This window comes from Heterocephalus glaber, unplaced genomic scaffold (genome assembly GCF_053883595.1).
Source record: "Heterocephalus glaber isolate CG9 unplaced genomic scaffold, H.glaber_assembly_v1.0 deba00001600, whole genome shotgun sequence".
In the NCBI taxonomy this organism is placed as follows: domain Eukaryota; kingdom Metazoa; phylum Chordata; class Mammalia; order Rodentia; family Bathyergidae; genus Heterocephalus; species Heterocephalus glaber.
This window is the reverse complement of record NW_028258372.1, coordinates 46643069-46668472: the sequence shown is the minus strand read 5'-3', so window position 1 is coordinate 46668472 and position 25404 is coordinate 46643069. Positions and strand designations below refer to the sequence as shown.

General features: G+C 40.9%; 1 protein-coding gene and 2 pseudogenes across 2 annotated transcripts in view; 1 reads left to right on the top strand and 2 right to left on the bottom strand.

Annotated features, from left to right (window-relative positions):
- Positions 1-2682: 2682 nt before the first annotated feature.
- On the bottom strand, positions 2683-7289 carry LOC106010833 (protein NEDD1 pseudogene; annotated as a pseudogene).
- Positions 7290-8342: 1053 nt separating this feature from the next.
- Positions 8343-25404, bottom strand: part of Lin9 (lin-9 DREAM MuvB core complex component) — a 62598-nt gene continuing 45536 nt past the window's right edge. For both annotated transcript variants that reach the window (XM_021242407.2, XM_004861986.3), the window contains 4 exons: positions 12866-12991; positions 10244-10423; positions 9988-10085; positions 8343-9788 (listed from right to left, as the gene is read on the bottom strand). In XM_021242407.2, the coding sequence (XP_021098066.1) occupies positions 9683-9788; positions 9988-10085; positions 10244-10423; positions 12866-12991 (510 nt within the window). In that variant the 3' untranslated portion in view covers positions 8343-9682. The remainder of the gene's footprint in view (positions 9789-9987; positions 10086-10243; positions 10424-12865; positions 12992-25404) is intronic.
- Positions 11345-11925, top strand: LOC101701082 (BCL2/adenovirus E1B 19 kDa protein-interacting protein 3 pseudogene; annotated as a pseudogene).

The window sequence follows — 25404 nt, the reverse complement described above, 5'->3', positions numbered from 1 at the left end:
ACACGCCCTGATTTCATGGAGATGGTCAAGTGTTTGTACTTTTCAGAGTAGCAAAGCCACTATTAAAAGCAACCAAGGAGCACAGTCCAGGCTTTTGTAGTAAATTGCACCTGTGAACTCTGAAAATAGACGGAAGCCAAAGGGAGGGGCCAACATGAGCGCATGGTGTCAGCATTTCCCGAGGGTCCAGCTGGGGGTGGGAGGTTTGAGTCAGTGTCTCGTCCGCGCTGGTGCTGATCTCATGCGCAGGGACAGATCCCCTCCCCAGACTGAAAATTTATGTCATCTTAAACTTCTGGTCCACTAAGAATCCCGTTAAAAAGTATATTTTAGGGGCTGGGGATTTAGCTCAGTGGTTCTGCCGCCTGCCTCGAAAGCGCAAGGGCCCGAGTTCGATCCCTGGTACCAAAAAAAAAAAGTATACCCTGTGGTTAGTTTATTGATTGGATTACGGAATGCATATTGTACTCTATTTTCTTTCTTTTTTTTTGGTACCAGGGATCGAACTCGGGTCCTCACGCTTGCGCAGCAGGCAGCGAAACCACTGAGCTAAATCCCCGGCCCTTGTATTCTATTTTCTCAGGTGAACAATTTAAAAAGACAAATATTTAAATCCCGTTGTCGCGGGAGGCCTCACTCATGCTCAGCCAGTGCTCCACCCTGAGCTGCATTCCCAGCCCTTCGTTAGGAGGAATGGTCTCGCTGAATTGCCATAGGTTGGGCGTAAACTTTCCATCCTCCTGCTTCAGCCTCCAGAGCAGTTGGGGTTAGAGACGTGTACCACCGTACCCAGCTCTGTTGACACATTTTTAATTTTTAAAAATCGTGGCTCCTCTAAGAAAAAAGCTGGTGTGCGTATCTCTCCAGCTCTGAGAGCCCAGACTGCTGAATGTGAGCCAGGTATGGTGTTTGATCCTCATACCTCTGTATCGGAGACTATTTTCATTTTTTAATATAAAAATTTATTTTTTTTACTTAGCTTTTATATCCATGACAAAAGTGTTTCATTTATACACACACAGTTATTGAAATTGTTTTATTTTATCTCACCTTTCTTAATATACATTATGTGGAGTAGGAAAAGATTAATAGAGTCAAATACAGCAGGTAGGTAAATCACATTATGTCCTCAAACCTGTTTGATAGTGACTTAAAGAAACTTGTTCCAGGGCTGGAGATTTAGCTAGTGGTGCCGCCACCTGCCTTGCAAATGCAAGGTCCTGAGTTTGATCCCCAGTACCAAAAAAAAAAAATTCAAATTTAATACCTCTATATGCTTCAGTACAAATACTCTCTTTAAGCGTTTTTTGTGGGGTTTTTTTGGTACTGGGGATCGAACTCGGGTCCTTATGCTTGAAAGGCAGGCGGCAGAACCACTGAGCTAAATCCCAGGCCCTTTTTTTCTTTCTTTCTTTCTTTTTTTTTTTTTTTTTTGAGACAGGGCCTCACTGTGTAATCCGGGCTGGTCTTGAACTCACTACATAGCCCAGGCTGGCCTTGAATTCACGGCAATCCTCCTTCTTCAGCCTCTTTAGTGCTAGAATTATAGGCTTGCACCACCATGCCCAGCTTCTAGTAATATCCTTTTTTATTTTGGAAGTGATTATTAATATGTTCAAGCTTATTAAATATATATACCACTCTATAAAGTTAGTATGCTAAAGTTAGTGTGCTAAGATAGATTTTTTTTTCTTTTTGTGGTACTGGTGATTGAACCCAGGGCTTTTACATTGAGCTATATCCCCAGCTCTTTTTTTATTTTTTATTTTGAGATAGGGTCTCACTGAGCTGCCCAGGTTGGGCTGGAATTTAGGATTCTCCTGCTTCAGCCTCCAGAGTGCTGGGATTACAGGAATGTCATCACACTTGGCTAAATTAGGTTTCTTTTTGTTTTTGTTCTTCAATTCTTGTAAATATTTTCATCCCAGAAGCCAGGATTGGGCAGCAGGCCTCACACAAGATACAGTTTAAACCTTTGGGCAACAGACACCAGGACATAAGCAACTGAGCCTCCTAGTCTTCCACACCAGAAGTGTAGATCTCAGCATTTAGATGTCCATGTCCAAGCACTGCCAGTGAGGTATGAACTCTCACAGTGAACCTTCATAGATGATTTGTGGTAAGGCCAGTAATATAAAAATATTATTCATAGCACACAGAATTAGAGAAAACTTATGTTAAAAACCATAGAACACAAAGTCCCGAGTTTGATCCCCGGTACCAAAAAAAGCCCCCCAAAACAAAGAAAACACAGAACAAAATAATCCACACTTTTCACTTGGGAGAAAACAATGGAAATAATGCTGTAAAATTTAGTATCTAATACAAAATTTTCACTGATTATAACCTGAGGCTTGGTGATTAAAACTTTATAGTATAATTTCACATTGTTAACTCATGAGACAATTGGAAGATATATAGCCCTTACAGAGAAATACAAACCCTTATGCTGGGCATGGTGGCACAGGCCTGTAACCCCAGCACTTCGGAGGCTGAGGCAGGAGGACTGTAATGAGTACAAGGCTGCCTGATCAATGGAGCAGGACCAGTTCAGGCCACCTTCGAACTCACTGTGTACCCCAGGCTGGGCTCAGACTTGCGGCATTCCCTCCTAGCCTCCCAAGCGCTGGGGTTACAGGCCTGTGCCACCATCCCTAGCACATGACCAATTTTTATGTATAATTTTCTTCTCCCAAGAAAAAGGGTAACGTACAGCTAAAGCTTTTAGAAAATAAAGATCCTGTTGACTTTCCTATTAGACATATGATGTGTTATGCAGTTTTTAATATAAATATTTTGACAAAATGCTTGATACAGGGGCCAGGGATGTAGCTCAGCGGTGCTATGCAAAGTACTGAGTTCAATCCCTGTTATCAAGAAAAAAAGAGAAAATACTCGATACAAAATGTCATTGCTCTGTAACTTAAACCCTGCTTCCCCAGAGGCCAAGAACACAATTCCAGGAGGCTGAGGCAGGGGGACAGCTGCAACTTCAAGGCCATCTTGGGCTACACAGTGAGCTCAAGCCCAACCTGAACTACATAGCGAGACCCTGTCTCAAAAACCAAAACCAAAACCCAAAAGCCCCTACAATTCCAATTCTAGGTAGTTTTGTGTTGCCCCAAACTTCCCAGTTTCAGAACATTAAGACTTTCACTGCAGGGCTGGGGATTTAGCTTGGTGGTTTCGGCCCCTGCTGCACAAGTGCAAGGACCCCAATCCCCGGTACCAAAAAAAAAGACATTCACTGCAATTTCAAAAGTGGCCCCTAGTCTTCTGTTTTCTTCTTACAGTTCTCATAGTTTTCCTGCTTGATCTAATGAACCTTCATTCACTGAGTATCTTTCCAGGAAGGAGTGCATTTCATTTAGTTACATATGAAATTGTTTAATTATCTCCACCTGCAAATTTACACTAGCATTCTCCTCTGAAGTCATCCAATGTCTCCTGTGACACTTTCTGAATGAAATGGATTTGAGCAGATGTCAGTGGTGCATGTGGACAACTGCTTCCAATGATCCTGACTGTTTTCAGCAACTCCAGCCGTGGCAGAAGATGCTGTCTTCGGACTGGGAGTTGAGGATACATTGAGAACTCATATATCAACTATGCTTCAATTTCTTTCTCTGGCTTTTCAAATTTCTCATGATTTCTTCTTTGGTTAGATGATGGATAGGTATTTGGATTTCCAGTTTCTTCCCAGAAGCATCTTTGGGTTCCTGTTTTCCCAGATAAATAGTAGACCCTCAAGTTATGACGGGGTTGATATATGAAAAATTTGGGTTAATTAGGTTAATGGAAGAGTCATCTGCCTCTTGTTATCTATAGCATGTACCCAGGTAAACAACCAGATCTCAGCTGTATTGACTTACAACCAACTTGAGTTACAACCAGCCCTCAGGAACTGATCAAGTTTGTAAGTCAAGGGTCCACTGTATTTTCTTAGACTCAGCTGTCAGGTCATGGTTTTCATTATCTTCTTTCCCTGGAGATCCTGGGCTAGAAAGCAGTCCTGAAGAGCTGAGACACTGGGTTATTCCTCAGAGGAAACAGTGAGCTCAATTGCGGCTGGCCACTGGGGCCATGTCCTGTACCACAAGACTCCTCTTCTCTGCTAGGTGAGAACCTCTTTCCTAATCTCGTGAAAGCTGGGGAAGTCCTGATTATTTTCCAGTCTTTTTTCTTTAGATAAAATATCTCTGTTTATGCTTTGAGGCGAAACTGCTTTGTCCAGAAGTGGGAACTGTTGCTTTCTCCACTGCTGTGTCACAGGCGCCTCAGACGGCAGCAGTGGAAGTGAGGGCTCCTTTTCTGACAGTTCAGCATTCAGAGCTTCACTCGCCATGCTCAAATGAATAACAGCGGATGAGCTGGGCATGGTGGCACATGCCTGTGGTCCCAGCACTTGGGAGGCTGAGCCAAGAGGATTGCCATGAGTTTGAGGCCAGACTGGGCTACACAGTGAATTCAAGGGCAGGATGAACTGCACGGTGAGACCTGTCTCAAAAAAAAAGAACCTAGAAGAGCCCTGGAATGCTCTTCACAGCGGTGATGGTTTTAACGGATAGTTCCAACATCCTAAATCATACAAATATGTTTTTCCATGGGAAGATCTGATAGCTGAGCTGGTTCCATCAGGCATGAAATCTGCTGTCCTTAGAGAAGTGCCATAGAAGATGATTCTTCTGTCCAAGCCTATGGTTAAAAACAGCAGTTCATTAGCAGGAGAAAGATGGCTGAAGCTGGAGTTTTATGTTTCCTGTCAGAGGTGGAGTATAAACTCGCTATTCAGATCCCAGACAGTCATATTCCATTATCTCAAACACTGCTCGGTGGTGATTTCTTAAACCAGGAGTCCTTCAGCTGTCAGAAGGGGGTGCTACCACGGTGTCTTCGTCACTTTCTCAGCACTAGGACAAAGCGCCTGGCACCCACAGCTGAAAGCGGGAGAGATTTCGTTTGGTTCATGTTTTAGAAGCTCCAGTCCTTGTGTGCTTGGTCAGCTCCAGGCAGAAGCAGCATGGCGGCAGGGTCTGGAGGAGGCAAGCGGCCTCTCGTGGGGTCCAGGAAGCAGAGAGAAGGGCGGAGCCAGGGAGGACGGTGAGGCTCGCACTGCACCTCCTAGCCCCAGCCCCACTCCCTAACAGCCGGCCAGCTGTATCCCGGTGATCCAATTACCTTGCAAAGCCCTGCCTGCCTGAGACGGGAGGCTTGGGGGACATCTAGGTCTAACCGCCGCACACGGCCGAAGCGGCACTGGACAGACACATTAGTGGTTATACTGTAAAATGATGTCACCACTGAGATCCAGAAGCGTAGGTTATAAAGTTGCTTCATCATTATGATCCTTGCTTTTAAATCCCAAATCCACATAGAGGCGGAATTTAAATTGATACATTCCTGCTTTTGCCCTTTAGCAAGCAGCAAAAGCGTATCAGGCTTACATTTGCAACTTGAAATAACTACCTTGTCGTCACCGGAAGATGCTGTTACTGGAGTGTTACAATTGCTGCTCCAACACATTGACCTGATTCCATGTGGTGACTGCACTAGTTAAATGTACCCACCAATGTCACAGATGAAACATCCATGTTTTAATAGTATTTCCCAAGTAAGCAAACCCGAGGTTTTCCTGCATGACTACACCTGTCTTCTGAGCTCTGAGCACACTGAAGGGGACAGTGATCCAGCAGCCCCTCAAAAGGCTGTCAGGACAGGGGCGTCACCCGTTGGCGGCCCAGCCTGGTCTAGGAGCGGCTACGGGAGACAGTTCAGCTGCAGCCCTAGGCTGGGAAGAGTTCAGCTTCCCTTCACAGAATGCACGTCTTCTATTTGCAGAGGGCTGCTCAGCGGGGGCTGCCTGCCAGGAGTCCAACTTAGGGACAGAACGGAGACAGACCTGGGGAAAGGGGAGCAACGGACAGCACACAACCCACAGCGGCTGCGAACCCACCCTAGCTGGCCTGAGCCACCCGTCGGAGCTGGAGCTGGGAGGGGCCCCGAGGGGGGCCAGAGAGAGGGCGGGGCTGCAGCGAGCAGGGTGCTGCGGGTGAGGGCCCCGCCCTTGGGAAGCTCACTGCTCTGTGGCAGCTCAGCAGGGAGCCGCGGCACAGCCTGCTCCACCTCTTCTTATTTTACAGGTCAAGAAACTCATTCTGGGGCCAGAAATGTGGCTCAGCAGCGTCGCAGCTTTCTGGCAAGTGCAAGGTCCTGAGTTCAATCCCAGGTACAATCAGAGTGGTAGCTACAGAGGCCCAGGACTCAGCCTAGGACTAACCACCATCATATACCAAATGGCTTCCTATAAGGGCCTGGCCTTTTTAGTCAGTACTACTAATAACGTGACAGGTGTAAAAGCAACCAGTCAGAACTTTACACGCAAGAGATTTTTGGGGGGTGCAAGTGTGTAGTCTCATCTTTCAATCATGGAAGAGCAGACTGCTGTTCTGATGAAAATGTTCCTTCAAGCTCTTTTCACAGTAACGCGTTCACTCATCATGCAGATATTCACTTGGTGCCTGTGAACTGGCACTTCATCAGGACCTGGGAATAAAAGGATGAGAAAACCAGGAACAGCACTGGTCACGGTGGCACTCAACTGTCAGGGCAGCACTTTGGGAAGCTAAGGAGGACCCTAGGTTCAAGCCTAGCCTGGGCAACTGACCGAGATTGTCTCAAAACAAAAAATAAAAATGGGCTGGGGAGGTAGTTCAGTGCGAAGGTCTGGGATTTGGGTTCAGTCCTCAGTACCACAAAAACAGAATAATGGCAAAAGCAGACAGCTGTTTCTTTCATGGAGCAGAACCCAGTGTGAAGGCAGATGATCACTCCAAGAAATGTAAAGCTGCAAACGTGATCTGGACAGCACGGAGGGCCAGAAGTCTCGAAGGAGTGGGAAGTGTTCACAGAGGGCTGGGAGCAGGAGCAGGATGGAGAAACACAGGGAGGCTGGGCCAGGCATGGCTTTGTAGGGCTTGTTGAGAGCTCTGGATTTGTACTGAGGGCCCCAGACCTTTACAGATGCAAATGTTTACAGACAGGGTGTAGAATGACCAGGTCTGCATTTTAGGAGTATGGCACTGGCTTCCTTTGAAGAGGGTGAGCAGCTGAAATGAGCTAGGAGGCACTGGTAGTGAAAGGATGCAGGGAGCTGTGGGCACAGTGGTAATGAAGACAGAGAGGAATGGGTTCCAGAGGGAAAACTTACTAGCAGGCAGCTCTGTCTGTCGATTCTCAACAGCAATAGGCGAGCATGGCTGTCGAACCAGCTTAAAGTGATTTGGAGCCATAGCTATGAAAGCATACACTCGAATGTGATTGCTCATGTGGGCTGGTTCTCGCAGCTTTATCTAGAGCTCCAAAGATGTGTACAGCAGCACAGCAGTGCTCGGATGAATGCATAGCTGACTTCCGAGGACTGCTCTGAATTTTGTTCCTCAACAAAACAGCATTAAAGTATATTCTTATCACAATGTTTTCTGTAGCTGGGTGTGGTGACACACATCTGTGATCCCAGCACTCTGGAGGCTGAGGCAGGATTCTCATGAGTGAGGCCAGCCTGGGCTGCATAGTGAGTTCAAGGCCAGGCTAAACTACATAGCGAGACCCTGTCTCACAAAATAAAAACAAAACAAAATTCTAGACAAACAGTGCTTAATTAAATGTGTGTAAGAAGAAGTACTGTAAAAAGTGAGCCTTAAGAAATATAAAAGAAAAATGGAAAAAATGGTTTCCCAGGCCAGGGATTTAGCTCAGTGGTTTAGCTGCCTGCTGCACAAGGACCCGAGTTTGATCCCTGGTATAAAAAACAAACAAACTACACACAAAAAAATGGTTTCCCAATTCTAGGAAGAATATATTAAAATCAGTCTTTCAGGCCAGGGATTTAGCTTGGTGGTGTGCCTGCCTCGCAAGTTCAAGGTCCTGAGTTCGATCCTTGGTACCAGGAAAAAAAAAAAATCAATCGTTCACTAGCTCCAGTATACTAGGCCAGGTCATTTACTTGATTAGTGCTTACACGATGATTTACTCCCTGATGGAAAAACTTCCCCCTAAATAACACTGGATGGTAATGGTCTTCAAAATGACCTGGTAGAGCTAGGCAAGGTGGTGTGCACCTGTGGTCCCAGCTACTTGGTAGGCTGAGGCAGGAGGATCCCTGGGCCTAGGTGTATGAGAACAGCCCGAGCAAGAGAGCAAGACCCCATCTCAAAGGAGAAAAGACTTGGTAATTAATCTGCACTGTTTCCCCTAAAAACTGGATGGAAATTACAGTTCTTCAACACTTTTTCAATAAAAGGAATACCTATCACTTGTGTAATTAAATAAAAATGTACATAATGTTAATTTTCATAGACCAATTTATTTAGAATTACAAATATTAAGAATAAAAGATTTATGCATTTATTAACATAAAAGTTTAGCTAAATATAAACTCTGCACTTAAGTTTTGCAGTGGCACAATACCAACAAAGAATACAGAAGCATTTTAAAACTATACAAAAATTTCAAATTTGGAAAATAATCTTATTTCAGTTTTATTATACATTAACATATAAAAAGTCTCATTTTATGAGACATCTAAAAGAATCAAAACCACATCTACAGCTATATCTTAAACTCTAAATTTGAAAACAATTTATTATATTTTGACTTTATAATATTCTCTATTAAAACAAGGAAAATTCAAAATACATACTTTTTACAAGATTAATATTTTAGGCAGGTTTTCCTTAAAAAACAAAATAAAACAAATAAAACCCAAACAAGCAAAAAACAAATCTTTTTTCTGCAATTCACAACATTAGTTATTTTGTTTTCCTTATAAAACATTATTTTATAAATTGTGTATTGTTGGATTTTAACCAGCCATCTGGTTTAAGTTGTGCAAATAAACAAAAAATATGAAAATAGTGTGTTATCAGTCTTTTTTAAATATAAATCTCGTAACAATAGCACTTTTTGCCCTGAACTGATGGGAGAGACATGCCAAATCCACCTGCAGAAGGTTCAGCACTGTGCAGTAAAGGTTTTTTCCTGCTCCTTCATTTTCTTTCAACAGACAAACAACAAATGCTTCTCTTATAAATTATGATAAATTAAAATATTTATTATTATAAAAAGATCTATAGAACCACGTCCTGTTGCAAGTATACGTCACATATACTTCTAAAGTCCGCATTTCCCCTCATACTCCAGTGGCTTCCTTAAACTAGAGCTCCCCACGCCGCCTCTCTCCTAAAGATTGCAGTGGTGACCAGCTAACTCCACCAGAGCGGTCCTTTTCCAGGTGGAATCTCTGCACTCACCACTGCATAAGAGGCCATGTTTCTTCATGCTCTCTGTTGCAGTAGTTGTCTCCATGTGTTGGGTTGAATTCATGTACATTAAAAGAAAAGGCAAACATATTCTTCCGTGAAATTGTATTATAGACATTTTCAGTTTAAAAATACTTGCTCAAAAACATGAACATAAGCAATCCTACTGCATATGAATAACAGAAGAAAAATAAATATGTGCGGGTCAGCAATGCTGGTTTAACAAGCAGTACATTAAAATGCCTTAGAGATTTAAGTTTCCCTTATTTTTCAGCAGTTAGGTTATTTGGTGTTGGGAGCCTATGCAAAGGAAAAGAACTTCTCAAAACCAGTGTCCGATGCAGCTGGAAAAACACAGCCCGTACTCAGTCTGTGTTGGTGTTATTCGCTGCGAAGGCGTGTAAGTTTCCCATCTGGCTCAGGCCACTCTGAATATGTGCAACATGGATTTCTACATTATTCTGAAAGCAACTAAAAAAAGAATCATGTTAACTATTTTATTTTAGAAAATTAAGAAGACTAATTTTTAAAAAAAGACCTGATTTTAAAGTATTTAAAGGATAAAAAGATATGAATGGGTATTACCCAAATATGTAAAATTCTTAAAACTTCTACTGAAAATCACTATGAACTTAATATAAAAATGATTACAGTATACCTAATGAATTACCTGATATTAGAAGCATCTATTGTACTCTTGATGTCGTTTAATGAGTCTGTGAGTGATTTGAACTCAAAGGAATTCAGGTCTCCTCCCTCTGCTAGACACTAAAGTTAGGGAGAAATATTTCAAACTTTAAATGAGTTATGTAGCTCAAATGCAGACATAAAATGCTTCATGCAATATATGAATTATGGTTCTTTTAGCAGCAGATTAGCATAGCTTGCTTAGTACTGAAATTAAGAAACTGTTTCTTGTCATTTACCTTAATTTGTAGTAAGACAGCTGTGAGCCTGGAGATTAAGTCTGTGAGGCTTCCGTTTTCGACGCAGGGCTGTCCGGCTGAGGCGTTGGCAAGCCGCACGATCTCCTGCGCCTCCTCCTCGCAGCGCCGGCGCAGGTCTGTGGGCTGATCCGCGGGCTGCAGCCCCTGGTCCGGAGCAAGCTGAGCGCGCAGAAGGGAGGTGCGGGAGGCAGGTCAATCAGGCTGTGCGTGCGTCTGAGCATCTGCCCCGTTTCAGACTTGCATTTTTACACAACTGGCATTTACAACTAAAATCGTACTTTCTCTTGTCTTGTAAGATTTCTTCAGATTTTTTTTTTTGGTACTGAAGATCGAACTCAGGACCTTGCGCTTGCAAGGCAGGCGACGGAACCACTGAGCTACATCCCCGATCCCTTCTTTAGATGTATTTTATATTTTTAACGACTTAATTCTGATTTAATCCCAGATGTCTAAAATTACGATGACAAAGAACTCTTCATAACCCTTTATTCAGATTCACTAATTCTGAATTGAAGTATACCAGCCAATTATTATTTGGTAGAATATCCCTCATGTGGGTTTGTCTGTTTCCTCATGATTAGACCAATTTACGTATTTTTAGGAGTACCAAAAAGTGTGATACTGAGTTCTTTTCTGTGCTTTGCTATCAGAAGGCACAGGATGTTTATGTAGGTGAGGGGCAACTATCAGGAAAGTAAAGATAAATGATAATGGATGGCTAAAGCACTGAGTGAACTGTGCTCAGATTTCAGTCACAGGTGACCACAGCTCATTCCCTCAGTTCAAGCAAAGTGGACAGCAGATTTGGGGACTTACTCATGAGGTTACCAGACTAAATGTCAATGGTTTAAGAATCTTGTGTTACAAACAGAGGTAGCTTTACTGCACACAACCTCAAATAATGCAAAGGCAGGAGCATTTTAGCTCATCTCTCAATAATTTAATTCTTATTCTGTAGTACAAAACCCAAATTTTAGCAGAACTGCAGGCCAGTGGGATGCCTGTTCTTGTGTGGCTGCCACGGAGGTGCTGTCGCAGCTGGGTATGGAGCTTCATGGCAGCCAAGGAGGCTCTGGTGCTATGTTGCAGAGTGGGGTTCCCAGGCTGCAGGAGGAGAACCTCGGGGCTCCTCGGTAGAACTGCACGTCAGCAGTAATGGGAATGGAAGCAACGTTCCAGCCTCACTTTCTACTTCCAGTGGTGACATGGAAAACATACTGCTAGATGTCCAGCATGAATCTGGACAGAGTAGCTCCAAGAGTTCTCATTGTGACAGCCCACCTCACTCAACGACAGCACAAGATACTCACAGAGCTTCTCAAACAGATACACAGAGCACTGGAGAAAAACTCTGCTCTCAGTCTGAGGAGGATTATATTGAGAGAAGGAAAGAAATCGAAAGCATCTTGAAGAAAACTCAGATTGGATATGAGACTGCTCAAACTGGCCAGAAAATATGTTCCCTAAGCAGTTGCTCTCTAAACACCCGAAGCACACAGCTACTCTTAGCATGAGAAACACAAGTGTCATGAAGAAAGGGGCATTTTCTCAGCAGAATTTCTACAAGTTTTTCTTCTATTTCTGATGTTGTCTCATCTACAAGGCAGTGGATTGAGATCTGCCCTGGAAGGCCTCTGACAACCTCCACCGGTACTTTCTGATGAGGAACTGGATCCAGCTTTACTCACACGGTGGGAATTTGTATCTGAGCTTGTGACAGCTAACCTGAAGAGCTACCATGATCCTCGGGTGGCTGCACCACCTATTTATTTGTTCTGTACATTCTGTGTTCCTGATTAGCGAAGTGAAAGAACAGGGCCGGGGATTTAGCACAGTGGTCCCGCCGCCTGCCTCGCAAGTGCAAGGTCCTGAGTTCAATCCTCAGTACAAAAAAAAAAAAAAGTGAAAGAGGAGACACTAAAATCATGCCGATTTGGGGCCAGGGATTTAACTCAGTGGTTTCACCGCCTGCTGTGCAAGCGCAAGGACCTGAGTTCGATCCGCGGTACCAAAAAAGAAAAAAGAAAAAAGAATATCATCATATGTAAATGATAAGTCACAAATTACTCTGATCTAGATATCTGAAATTCAAGAATTCATAGTTTTAATGTAAAGTTTAAGGGAAGAGGAAAGAAAATTATATACATAGTATGATCATAACTTTCTGAGAAAAAGCATGTAAAGAGAAAAAAACACAGCAAAACACTATCATTGGAGTAATGAAATTGAGAGTAATTATCCTTCTAGATTTTTAAACGTTGTCTTTGGAGAGATACACCACTTGTAAGTGGGTAATTACAAATGGATAAGGTGCGCTTCAACATTGATGCAGGGAGAATTTGCAGTTATGCAAAGGATTTTATAAAGATATTGGATTAATTTGGATTTTCTAAACTGTTAAGTATTAAGCTTCAAATAAAAAGGCATAGTGGTACATGCCTGTAAACCCAGCACTCAGGAGGTAGAGGCAGGAGGATTGTTGCTAGTTTGAGGCCAGCCTGGGCTATATAGTGAGTTCAAGCCAACCTGAGCTATATAGCCAGGCCTTGTCTCAAAAAAAAAAAAAAAAAAGACATAGGGAAATTCGTATTAATCACTTACCTCATAACAGTACTGTTGAACTTTATGCAAGACTTTGTTTAGGTCCTTATTCAGTTGTTCAAGCTCTAGAACAATTGTTGCATATCTCCGCTGAAATTCAATGCCAATGGGCATGGAATATGATTTCTGAGAAAAAAAAATCAGGTTTTGTAAGGTTTCGCTTTGTGTTCACAATGCAATTTCAGTGGTCTAAGAGATATGAGGTATTTAAAACAAGCTGAAGGTCATTCACTCCTCTATACTAATGTTACTGTTTTGAATGTGTCAATGCTGTTAGGGGATTGTTCTTCCATGTGTCTTGATGTCTGGCATTTACTTTTCTGGTACCTGGGATCAAACTCAGGACCTTGTGTTTACAAAGCAGGCGCAGTGCCACTGAGCTAAATCCCTGGCCCAGCATTATCTATCCTATCTATCTATCTATCTATCTATCTATCTATCTATCTATCTATCATCTATCTATCTATCTATCATCTATCTATCTATCATCTATCTATCTATCATCTATCTATCATCTATCTATCTATCTATCATCTATCTATCTATCTATCATCTATCTATCTATCATCTATCTATCTATCATCTATCTATCTATCATCTATCTATCTATCATCTATCTATCATCTATCTATCTATCTATCATCTATCTATCTATCTATCATCTATCTATCTATCATCTATCTATCTATCATCTATCTATCTATCATCTATCTATCTATCTATCATCTATCTATCTATCATCTATCTATCTATCTATCTATCTATCTATCTATCTATCTATCTATCTATCTATCTATCTATCTGTACCAGGGATCAAATTCTGCTCCTTGCGCTTGCCGGACAGGTGGTGGAACCACTGAGCTAAATCCTTGGCCCAGTATTTACTTTTTAAAAAAGATTTTATATAGAGAAAGTAAATTAGCAAAATGTTAATTGATAAATCTGTATATATAATCCTCTTCTTAGTCCTTCAACTTTTTCATAGGTTTGCCATTTTTTCATAATAGAAAGTTGTCTAAAAATTGCATGCATTCCTTTGAAGCACTCTAAACTCAACTGATTTTTTACCTGGACCCAATCCAATTTAGCATGATGATTAAAAGTATGAGTGCCAGAATCAGATTATATATATTCAAATTCCTACTCTATCAGCTACTAGTTATGTAACATTTAAGCAAGTTCCTTAATTGCTGTGCTTCAGTTTCCTTATCTGCAAAATATATCTACCTAATGGGGCTACTACAAAGATTAAATGAGATAACACAGTGCCTTTCATACAGAAAATGTTCGAGAAATATTAACCGTATGTTTTTATTATCACCACTATTCTGTATTTGCTTCCTAAAACCACGTGCATGGGCTTTGATGACATTTCCTTTCCCTTCTTTACAATAATTATACTCATTATTCCACTCCAGCTACAAATATTGCCAATGAAACCTCTCCAATCAAGGCAAATTCAATTACATTTTCACCCCAGAGGATTTCTAAAGGTTATCACTGTGTACTGAGAAAGCAACATTACTCTTTATGTTAATTACTCAGATATGAGTATTTCACAATATAAATGAGTGGAAACATTACACTGTACTATGGAAATATGTATAATTACTTTTGCTGATTAAAAAGTTTAAAAAACCTGCTTCTTTAGGAATTATAATTAAGGAATAAAACATTCCTAGACTGTACAGGAGAGAAATAATTATATGAGCCCCAAATTACAGAATTATAGATTTTTTGAGCTAAGAGAAACTTAGAGATGATGTAGTTCAGCCATGTCATTTTTTTGGTTTTGTTTTGTTTTGGTACCAGAGATTGAACTTGGGACCTCGTGCTTGCGAGGCAGGCACCGGAACCACTGAGCTAAATCCCCAGCCCAGCCATGCCATTTTACAAGTGAGAAAAATGAGGTCCAGAAAACTGAAATGTCTTCATATTAATAGCACATGCTATTAATAATGTGCTGATGACCTGACAGTAACCACCAAGCTGAGTGAATGAGATGGCTAATGGGCTAGGCACTATCCTAAGTGTCATATGGGATGCCAATGAATCCTTTAGACTGAGTCACAAGGATGCTATTGTTTCTATCATGATTCTACATGTGAGGTCCTTTCCAGTCAGTAAGTAGTACACTTTCAGGAGCTGAAGGTAGTCTGCATCGGTCACAATTCTTCTGCCACTGTGGGTCAGAAGCAGGGAAAGGGGAGGAGATGGAATGCCACAGGGAGAGTAGGGATCTATGTGGGTTCTACATGGATCTGCACTCATATTGCAGACATTCTACTTTTAGTTTACTACTGGGACTTCTTGATGACTTCCCCTTTGGAGCCTCAGCTTTTATGGAGTTAAGGCCACCAGACTATCCAAAAGATTTGTAGGTTCTAAGAATGAAAAGACAGGGCCAGGGATTTAGCTCAGTGGTTTCACCACCTGCTGCGCAAGCGCAAGGACCCGAGTTCGATCCCCAGTACCAGAAAAAAAAAAAAAGAATGAAAAGATAAATAGGACACTTCCTTGTTGGGAACTATGTACTTACTAGGGACATGCAAGTGTGACCCAAACATACAGTGAATGCTTACATTTAAAAAATTTACAGTAAGAAGACCGAGGTTAATCCTCCTCTAAATTCTCCCCATCACTTTGAACAGGCTTACCCCATCATGTCTGCCAATTTCTGATCCATTCCACTAGTCCTCTTTTGTGTCTTTACAAAGCATGATCGAAATTATGGTGAATGCTGCTGTCTCCTGCCTTAATGAAAGGCAGGCTTGTAAACACATGACAGTGTGTCCGTGCCTTCGTTATTTACTGGGTCTGGCACCATGTGACTTCTGGCTCTTTCCCGAAGTCATAATAACAACGAAAGGTAACAGGTAGAAGCTTTGTACTGATTTCAGACATCGAGGCAGCCAGGATAGTTCAACTAAAGACACTCATGAAGGAGAACCTTTAGAACTGCCTCAGAAAGTGGCAAGAACAATAGGATAAGTGACTTCAAAGCAAGGAGGAGTATTTTGAGGGAGATTAATGACAATGTGTCTTTTACTATAGTAAAAATGTACACATTCATGGGATTTTTTGAAACACTCCCCAGAACAAATAGAGGTATAACTGAGTATTTGACCAAGTCTCTTTTTACAGACTCAGAACTAGTTAATCAAAATCAAGATTATGGGGCCGGGGATTTAGCTCAGTGGTTCCAGCACCTGCCTTGCAAGTGCAAGGACCCGAGTTCAATCCCTGGTACCAAAAACACCACAAAAAAACATCAAGATTAAAGGCTGAGTTATCACCTTGCACAGAATTCCTGTGAGAGTATTGAAAATATCTACCCTTATCTTAGTGTTCAACATTTTTATAAATTATTTAAGACATGCAAAGGGTTTACATATATACATCAACATGTACAAAGTTGGGAGTTGACTAAGATGTTAAATAACAGAATGATTTCACTAAGGAACCATTAAAAACAAAAAGCAAACAAACAAACAAAAACCCCAAAACAAAAAACCTAGGTTGGGTGTGGTGGCCACACTTGTAATCCCTGCACTCTGGGAGGCTGAGACAAGAGTATCACAAATTTGGGCCCAGCCTGGGCAGCCCTGTCTCAGAATAAAAACACAAAAATTATGTCTTAGTTACTTTTCTCATTGCTGAGACAAAATACCCAACACCTATAAGTTAAAGGGGGAAAGGTTTATTTAGTTCAGTTTGTTAATCCATAATCAGCTGACTCCAAGGCAGGGTAGGAACAGTTCATGGCATGCACAATGTAGAAAAGCCACAAAAAACCCTTAACAGTGGGGCCGGGGATTTAGCTCAGTGGTTCCATGCACAGCCTGTCTTGAAAGCACAAGGTCGAGAGTTCATCCCTGGTATAAAACAAGCAAACAAACAAAACAAAAAAACTAGGCTACTTAGTGGGGGACCACTCACACCCTTACTCCTAGTGCCCTGAGACCAGCACTGCACCATCAATCAATTCTAGCATCACACACTCTAGATCCAGCCACTTCTGGGAAAAAAAGCGCCCCACCTATGACCGCATGAGGCCTTGGGGGTACATCTCAGCACAAGCCATGACAAATAGGCTGGTACTGCTAGGTGCAAAGGCTCTGGGTCCTTAGTACTGCAAAGAAAACATCAAATTCAACAAGAACAGTAATATTTTAGAAGAATACAATTTCACAAATACAATTTTAAAAAGGCAAGAATGTGACACTGAATTAAGCCTGCTTGAATAAGATGAGGCATCTGAAACTGCTCAGTGGTTCTTCTGCCTGCCTCGCAAGCGTAAGGTACGAAAACAAAAACAAAAACAAAGACAAAAAACACAAAGTTATGAATGGTTTTCTTGTGTTGAGGGCAAGCAATGGGTAGAGATATGCTTTTAGGGGACAAGAAAGAAAATAAGAGTTAGCAGTTCATGTATAAGAATGTGGATAAAAAAAAAAAGAGTGTAGATTTATTTTTTTTTTTGGTACTGGTGATCGAACTCTGGACCTTGCACTTGTGAGGCAGGGGGTGGAACTACTGGGCTAAATCCCCAGCCCTAAGAGTGTGGATTTAACTGATTAGTCCTCTATAGGTGGTTCTTTTGTTTTTTGTTTTGAGACAAGGTCTTGCTGTACAGTTCAGGCTGGTCGAACTTACTATATAGCTCTGGGTGGCCTTAAACTCATGGCAATCCTCCTGTCTCAGCCTCCTGAGTGCTGGGATTACATCCACCCAGCTTGCAGATGGTTATTTCAAGTATTTCTAATATTTTGCTATTATGAACAATGCTTCAGGGAAATCCTTGCAGGCACACCTTCACCCATATATGATTACTTCTTCTCCAGAGTGACACTCTAGAACTTCTAGTTATCAACGTGGCCAGGCTGCCTTCCAGTACAATCTTGATGTACTGTCAGAAGACTGTGGGTGATTTACTCATCTGTATGTAAGCATAGCTATTTCCCCACATTCTCGTCTGTTGTTAGTTTCTTCTTTTTAGTCTTTATAGTATCAGGGATTAACCCAGGGCCTTCACACTGAGCTACATCCCCAGCCCTTCTCTTCTTTTTCCTTTTTGAGACAGAGTTTCACAGAGTTGCTGAACTGCCCAGGATGGGCTCAGATTTGTGATCCTCCCATCTCAGTCTCCCAGAGCTGGGCTTACAAGCACATACCACTACATGCCTGCACAACGACTACTGAATATGTGACTAGTAGAAACAAAAACTAGCTGGGCTTGGTGGCACACACCTGTAATCCTGGCACTCTGGGAGGCTGAGGCAGGAGGGCTACAAGTTTGGGCTGAGTCTGGGGAACTTAATAAGACCCCACCTCAAGATGAAAAGTAAAAAGGGCCGGGGATGTAGCTCTGTGTGAAGGCCCTGGGTTCAACTCCCAGGACAGGGGAAGCATTTGTACGTGTATGCTACTCATACTCTATGCTCGTTATCTTCTAGGTGGGTGATCGTTATTTTATTGTTTTGAGGGAGCATTTTATATTTTAGAGAAATTAGCATCTTTTTTTTTTAAACAGAGAGATAGGCTCATTATTACTATTACTCAATGCTACATGTTCATCAGTGCACAGATCATTTAGACAATCTACAAAGAGACACCAGAGTTAAACTATACAACAGATCAACAGGAACGAACAAATATTTACAGAATAGAAAAATAAGAAATTAGCATCTTATGACATGAGCTGTAAATACTTTCCCTCAACTTGTTCTGTTTGACTTTACTTACATGGTGATTTCTGCTATGAGGAGATTTTTCATTTTTAGGCAAATTTATCAATCTTTTTTTTTTCTTTGGTACCAGGGATCGAACTTGGGTCCCTGTCCTTTTGGGGCAGGTGGCGGAACCACTGAGCTAAGTCCCTGGCAATCAATCTTTTATAACTTCTGAATTTTGTATTATGTTTAGAAAATTTTGGCATTCTTTAAATAAATGAAATACTTTTGGTTTTTTGATTGTATCTTTTAATAGTTTCCTATTTATGGAATGGAATATTTTTTTAAATCTCCAAGTACTGTCTATGGTTCTCCTTCTACTGTCATTAGGATAAGTAGACAAAAGTTATATATATTTATGCATACAATGTGGTGCTCTGATAGATGTATACTTTTTAAATACGGTAGTCTATATATTTTTTTTTTATTTTACTTTTGGTACTGGGAATTGAACTCATGGCCTTGCGTTTGGCCGGCAGGCTTGGCGCCACTGAGCTAAATACCCAGCCCCCTCCCTTTTAAAAAAATATAATACTCTGTATTGATGTACACTTTGGAATGATTAAATCAATCTAATTAACATCTATCACCGACATATTTTTATAGCGAGAACACTTACAAGCTATCTTAGCAGTTTTCAAGTATAAAATACATTACTGACTACAATTATCATGCCATACAACAGATCTCCAGAATTTACCTATCCTAACCAAAACTTTGTATGTTTTGAACAATCTCTCCTTTTTTGAAGTATATTCATTTTTTTGTGTGTTTTGGAGAGTCTCACTTTGTAGTGCAGGCTGGCCTTGAGCTCACTAGGTACAGCCCAGGTTGGCCTCAAACTCGCAGCGATCCTCCTGTCTCAGCCTCCTGAGTGCTGGGATTACAAGTGAGTTCCACCATGCCTGATTTGAAGCATCCCCACTTAAAAAATTTTACCCATTCCCTGAATTAAGCTTAGGAGCTGATTTTTCTTTTTATCTTGCTTTTCCTTTCATGCAATTCCTTTTCCTGTATGGCCAGTAGTTTTGGTTGCTTATTCATATTTAATGAAGAAATGGGTAGTTCCTGTGAGTTTCCTGGTTTTTCTTCTCCACGTCTCTATGAGTCAAATATAACTATGAACATGAATATATATTAGTTCTCCCTTAGCTATGATTTCACTTCCTCACATTTTAGTTACTTGCATTTAATCACTGTTTCAAAATATTAAATGGAAAAGAAGAAAAAGAAAAAAGAAAATTATTAAACGGACAATTCCAGAAACACAACAGACCCTTGAGTTATGACCAGCCTGACATATGAGCAACTTGGGTTATGATTGGAATTTTTGTTTTAACTTACAACCAAAGTCTTGAGTTACAACCTGAATGGTGACTGCTTGTGCTTCCAGATAGTTTCAGATACAGATTTAACCATTAAACAGTTTTGGAAGGAACATTACAACCTTTCCTGTGTGGGGTTAACTGAGAAATCCTGGGCCAGTGTCTCTCAAGGACAGAGATCTGCCTGTGTTCAAGAGAGAGACTTTGAAGGCTGTGTAGAGGAGCCTGAGCCTTCAACTGACTAACCTGAGTTACAACCAGCCCTCAAGAATGAACTGAGTTTGTAATTCAAGGGTCCACTGTAGACCATTCATAAATTTCCAATTGTGTACTGCTGCCAGCAGAATGAGAAGTTTCAAGGCACCCCACTGGAGAGCGAATCATTTTCTAATTTATCATTAGTTACTTAGTAGCCACCTTGGCTGTGAGCTGGACTTGCAGTATTGCAATAGTTATGCTCAAGGCTCTTACACTTGGGCCCCAGATCCCTGGCTCGGAGGCCAGCTGCCCTGGACCACGCTGCACACAGATCGTGTGGTATCTGAATCCGCACTGCAGAGGCACCAGGGGCCATAAAGGCCATGGTTCTGAGCTCCAGAAGACAGAGCAGAAGCAAACAACAGAGAGAGGGCCTCTCTGAGGCTCCTCAATGAAAACTGAAGCCCACTGGGAAAGTGAAGAAAATCTCTGCAATAAAGGCACCCCAGACCACTGGGGTTTGTGGGATCATCACCTCCCATCTGAACCTGGATTCACTTTGGGGGAAGGGCAGCTGGAACCTGCAGCAGAACCCTGCAGAGATGGAGGCCCTTTCTCTCTCTTTCTCTCTCTCTCTATATGTTCTTTCTCTCTCTATATATATGTTCTTTCTCTCTCTATATATATGTTCTTTCTCTCTCTCTCCCCTTTCTTGTTCTGCATTTCTCTCCCTCTTTGTTCCTGTTCCTGTCCTATTTTGGATTTTCTCTCTCTTTCCCTTCTTTTGATTGTCATTATTCTTACAGGAAGGTGAATACAGTTTCTAGCTTCCCTATTGCTGTTAGTTTGTTCTGTTCTTGTCTTTGTTCCTTCACTCTTTTCCTCTTGTCTTCCAGCTTCCCAGAATTTGCATGATCTTCTTGTGTCCTCTAGCCTAACTTCTAACCTTTTCCTCTCCTATTTCTCTATTTCTCCCTCCCTAACTCCTCCTAAGTCCTCATCCTGAAGGGTAAATTTGCTATATTGAAGGGTTTATTTACTACAAAGATATTTTGGGCTGTTCCTCAATTTTGATCTAGCTCACATGGTTAAAGGTGAAAGATTAATAGCTACCATAAATTGTCATTTTCTAAGCTGTGTTTGATGGTACTGTTGATGCTGATTGTATCATTTGGGCTAAGGTGTTATGATCTAATCAGTTATCCTCCCTGGTATACTGAAAACAAGATTGTTTAAGAGTCATTTGGGACTCAAAGCCTAAAGACCTATACCTGGAAGACACCTCTGAGAAGCAAGCATTTCATAAAAGTTCTAAATACAAGCAATAAAGATACTCACAATAAGCAATATTGAAGTATCAGCCCAAGAATTAAACTAAAAACAGCACCACCAACAAAAACAGAAATGAGAAGACACCTAAACAAGGCGCAAACCCAGACTTCCAGCTCACCACAGGGAAATTCTGGGGACAATGAAGTGGAAAAATCTGATAATCAATCAGATTTTCTGGACACCCTGAACTGATAGCACGGGAAGTAACAGAACAGATGAATGAGGGTCTAGAAAAATTCAAAACAGAAATAATTTACCAGATAACTACAGAGATGGTGAGCAGAATGAAAGACTGATTAGACTCTAGAACAGAAACAGATTAAAAAAAACAGATGAGCTCAGGACCATGATGGAAGCCATGAATGCCCAGCATAGGAAAGAAATGGAAACTATGATCGCCCAACATAGGAAAGAAATGGAATTCATGAAACAGATTCAAACAGATATCCAGGAGATTAAAAACTCCAATGAAAGTATTCCTAGTAGAATGAGCAAATGTGAAGACAGAATATCAGATACAGAAGACAGGACTGTGGTTAGTGACCATGAAAAGAGAGATTTCTTAAAAATACTAAGGGACCACGAGAAATTGATCCAGCAGCTGCTAGATGATGCAAAGAAAAATAACATAAGACTGACAGGAGGGCTGGGGATTTAGCTCAGTGGTGCTGCCGCCTGCCTCACAAGTGCAAGGTCCAGAGTTCGATCCCTGGTGCCAAAAAAAAAAAAAAAAGAAGAAGACTGATAGGAGTCCATGAAAAAGCAGGAGAAAGTACAAATGACACAAAAAAATCTGTTTACATAAGTAATGGCAGAAAACTTCCCAAGCAGAGGAAAAGAATTTGACATACAGATAAATGAGACATGTAGAACTCCAACTAGCCATGACAAAAAAAAAATCTATACCTAGACATATAATAGTCAAGATCTCAGAAACCCAACAGAAGAACAAAATCCTACAGGCAGTTAGAGAAAAGAAACAAATCACCTACAAAGGAAAGCCCATCAGAATCACAGCAGACTTCTCAACAAAAACCCTCAAGGCAAGGACAGCCTGGAGTGAAGTGTTTCAAGCCCTAAAAGAAAATAACCTCCAACCTAGATTGTTGTATCCTGCAAAATTGTCTTTCAAAATTGATGGGGAAATTAGACACTTCCATGGCAAAGAATACCTGAGAAATTTCATGAACACCAAACCAGTGCTCCAAACAATTCTAAACAATATCCTACAAAAAGACAATGGTCACAACTCCAGGAGGCCCAACAGAGCGAACCCACCAGGCAAGGCAAGAAACTAAAGGGAAAGGGGGAAAAGTAAAAAATAAAGAGCCAACAACAGGAAAATATCAACAAGGATAAGTCAATACGTATCAATTATAACCATCAAGACTCTTAAACTTGGCCTAACACGGCATCACGCCTACCTGTGCATTGACCTCACTTCATCTCCAATCAACACATGGAGCATGAGTGTAGAACAATAATATCTTGAGAGAGAATCTGCACTCACATCATCTTTATTATAGCATGTTGTTATATATGTTCTATTTTATTACTGATTGCTTTTAATATCTTACTGTGTTAATATATAAATATTATCACAGGTATGTATGGATAGGGTGCAATACTATCAGGTCCTGTGTTTACATGGGATGACTGTAATGGGTTATGTCAACTACTGGGTTGTGCTTCAGAGTGGGAAAGAAGGTGGCTGATAGGTTGTGGGCTCCCTAAATGGTAGAATGACTCACTCAGGTAAAATTTCACCTTAGAGTTCAGTGTTGTTTTTGTTTCAACTGAAAAGTCTAACATTCATAGAGAAAAGCACACAAAAGAGAGATGTACAATTCACTGAGTTACTACCCAGTAAACACCCGAGTAAAAAACAACAGTTCTTACATACCTACTATAACCCAAAGGAAAGGAAAACACACGTCCATGCAAAGGCTTATTCACGAAGGCTACTTTCATTGTAATACCTAAAACTCTAAGCATCCAAATGTCTATCAACTGGACAGTGGATAAATAAATTGTGGAACATCTACACAATGAGATACTACTTAGCAGCAAAAAGAAACTTGGGGGCTGGGAACACACCGCATTTCTCTGAAAATAAGCCCTAACTAGAAAATAAGCCCTAGCATGCTTTTTCAGGATGCTATACGGTAAGCACTACCCCCAAAACAAGTCCCCAGATGGACCCATTTAGTATGTCCATTGTAACCCATGATGGACGTACTGAATTATAAAATAATATTAATATGTAATTAAATATAATTATTGACATTACACTTAAAATAAATGATAATATAAATTATAACTAAGTATTTGTAAATACCCAAGCGGGTGCCTTTGGATGAGAGGTAAATGCCTATGTACACAGATGAACTGATGACTTACTGCTGAGTGACCAACTGGATTACAAACACAATGTGCATACTTGATAAATTTGGTACGCTGTGTGTTATAACGGTTGGACTTAATGTCCTTGCGTGAAATAAAGAGCGTTTTCTGACTCAGTACCTACGATTTTTCACTGCTTTTGTGTGGACCATTACCTTAACTGTTATCATTTTTGTTGCCACTCCTGTCTCATAAGTCTCCAATTAACACCTGATTTAATGGAGACTCTGGGAAGCCCAGCCTGCAAGAGGTTGTGTCTTGGATGAAGAATTCATGAGACAAAATCACTGACAGCTGTGTTGCCAATGCACTACGAACAGGCTACGTGGACAAGAAGCGCTCAATTAAGGACAGCTCCGTTGCTGGACATGAAAGATTGGGGCCAGTGGTTCTACAGGAAATGGAGGTGAAAGAAATTGGGGTTTGGAGAGTTATGACAATGTTTCAGAAGACGATGACATGATTGCATTTGAATAAATGTAGACTGTTGTACATGAAAAAATAAGACACCCCCTGAACATTGTGTCTTTTGGGGAAATACAAAAAATACAGTAGCTCAGTAGCAGAGTGCTTGCCTAGCATATGCAAGATCCTGGGTTCCATGTCATGTGAATTTTGAAACACACAACCAAGTGGATGACTCTCAAAATCACTACGCTAAAAAAAAAAAAAATCACTATGCTGAAAAAAAGCAGACAGAAAAAGAGATCATACTGTCACCTTCTATGGTCCTGACTCTACTTACTTATTTCTGATTATAAACCCATCTGCCTTCTTGGAACAAGCCCTACTTGACTGCAGTGATGTACCCTGTATATTAACAAATCCCATTTTAAAATATTTTGTTTAGGATTCTTACATCTATGTGCACAGATGAGAGCAGCTGTAATTCTTTTGTAATGTCTGTGCTCAGTTTTGGGGTCCCAATTCAGAGCATAGAAGGCTTGCTAATTCCTAATCCTTGGTCCATCTCTAGATTCTAGTTTTGTTTCAATTATTTAAGTCTTTTATTGCAGTTTGCTTTTTTGAAAAAAAAAAAAAGAAATTGTAAACTTTTTTTTTTGGTACCGGGGATTGAACTCGGGTCCTTGTGCTTGCGCAGTGTAAACTTTTATTATAAACCAAAAATGAAGTTCTTAAAAATCTCTACTTGACTAGATATAAAACAATTAAAAAACTTTTAAAGCTGTACTGAGAAAAACCAGGCTTAAAAAAAAAATGTCTGTCATTACCAAAAAAACACATCTTTAGGTAAAAATAATAAAAACTCCATGCTGCATAGACAATGTGAATAGTCCTAGTTATCTGGTCAATGGGCAAAAAGCAACACTTAAGGTCTTCAGGTCTAATCCTTTGTTCACTTCATATTGCTGGAATTTCATACTTTTTTTTTTTAATGAACTGCATTTTATTTGTAGGGCATCATTATACGACTTGTTTTCTGATATATGATGCAGTTTATTACTGACAGACTAAACCATGTTTCTCCCATATATATTTCTTGATATACTGAAGTCTTGTTCTGATCCTCCATCGTGGAATCTGTATG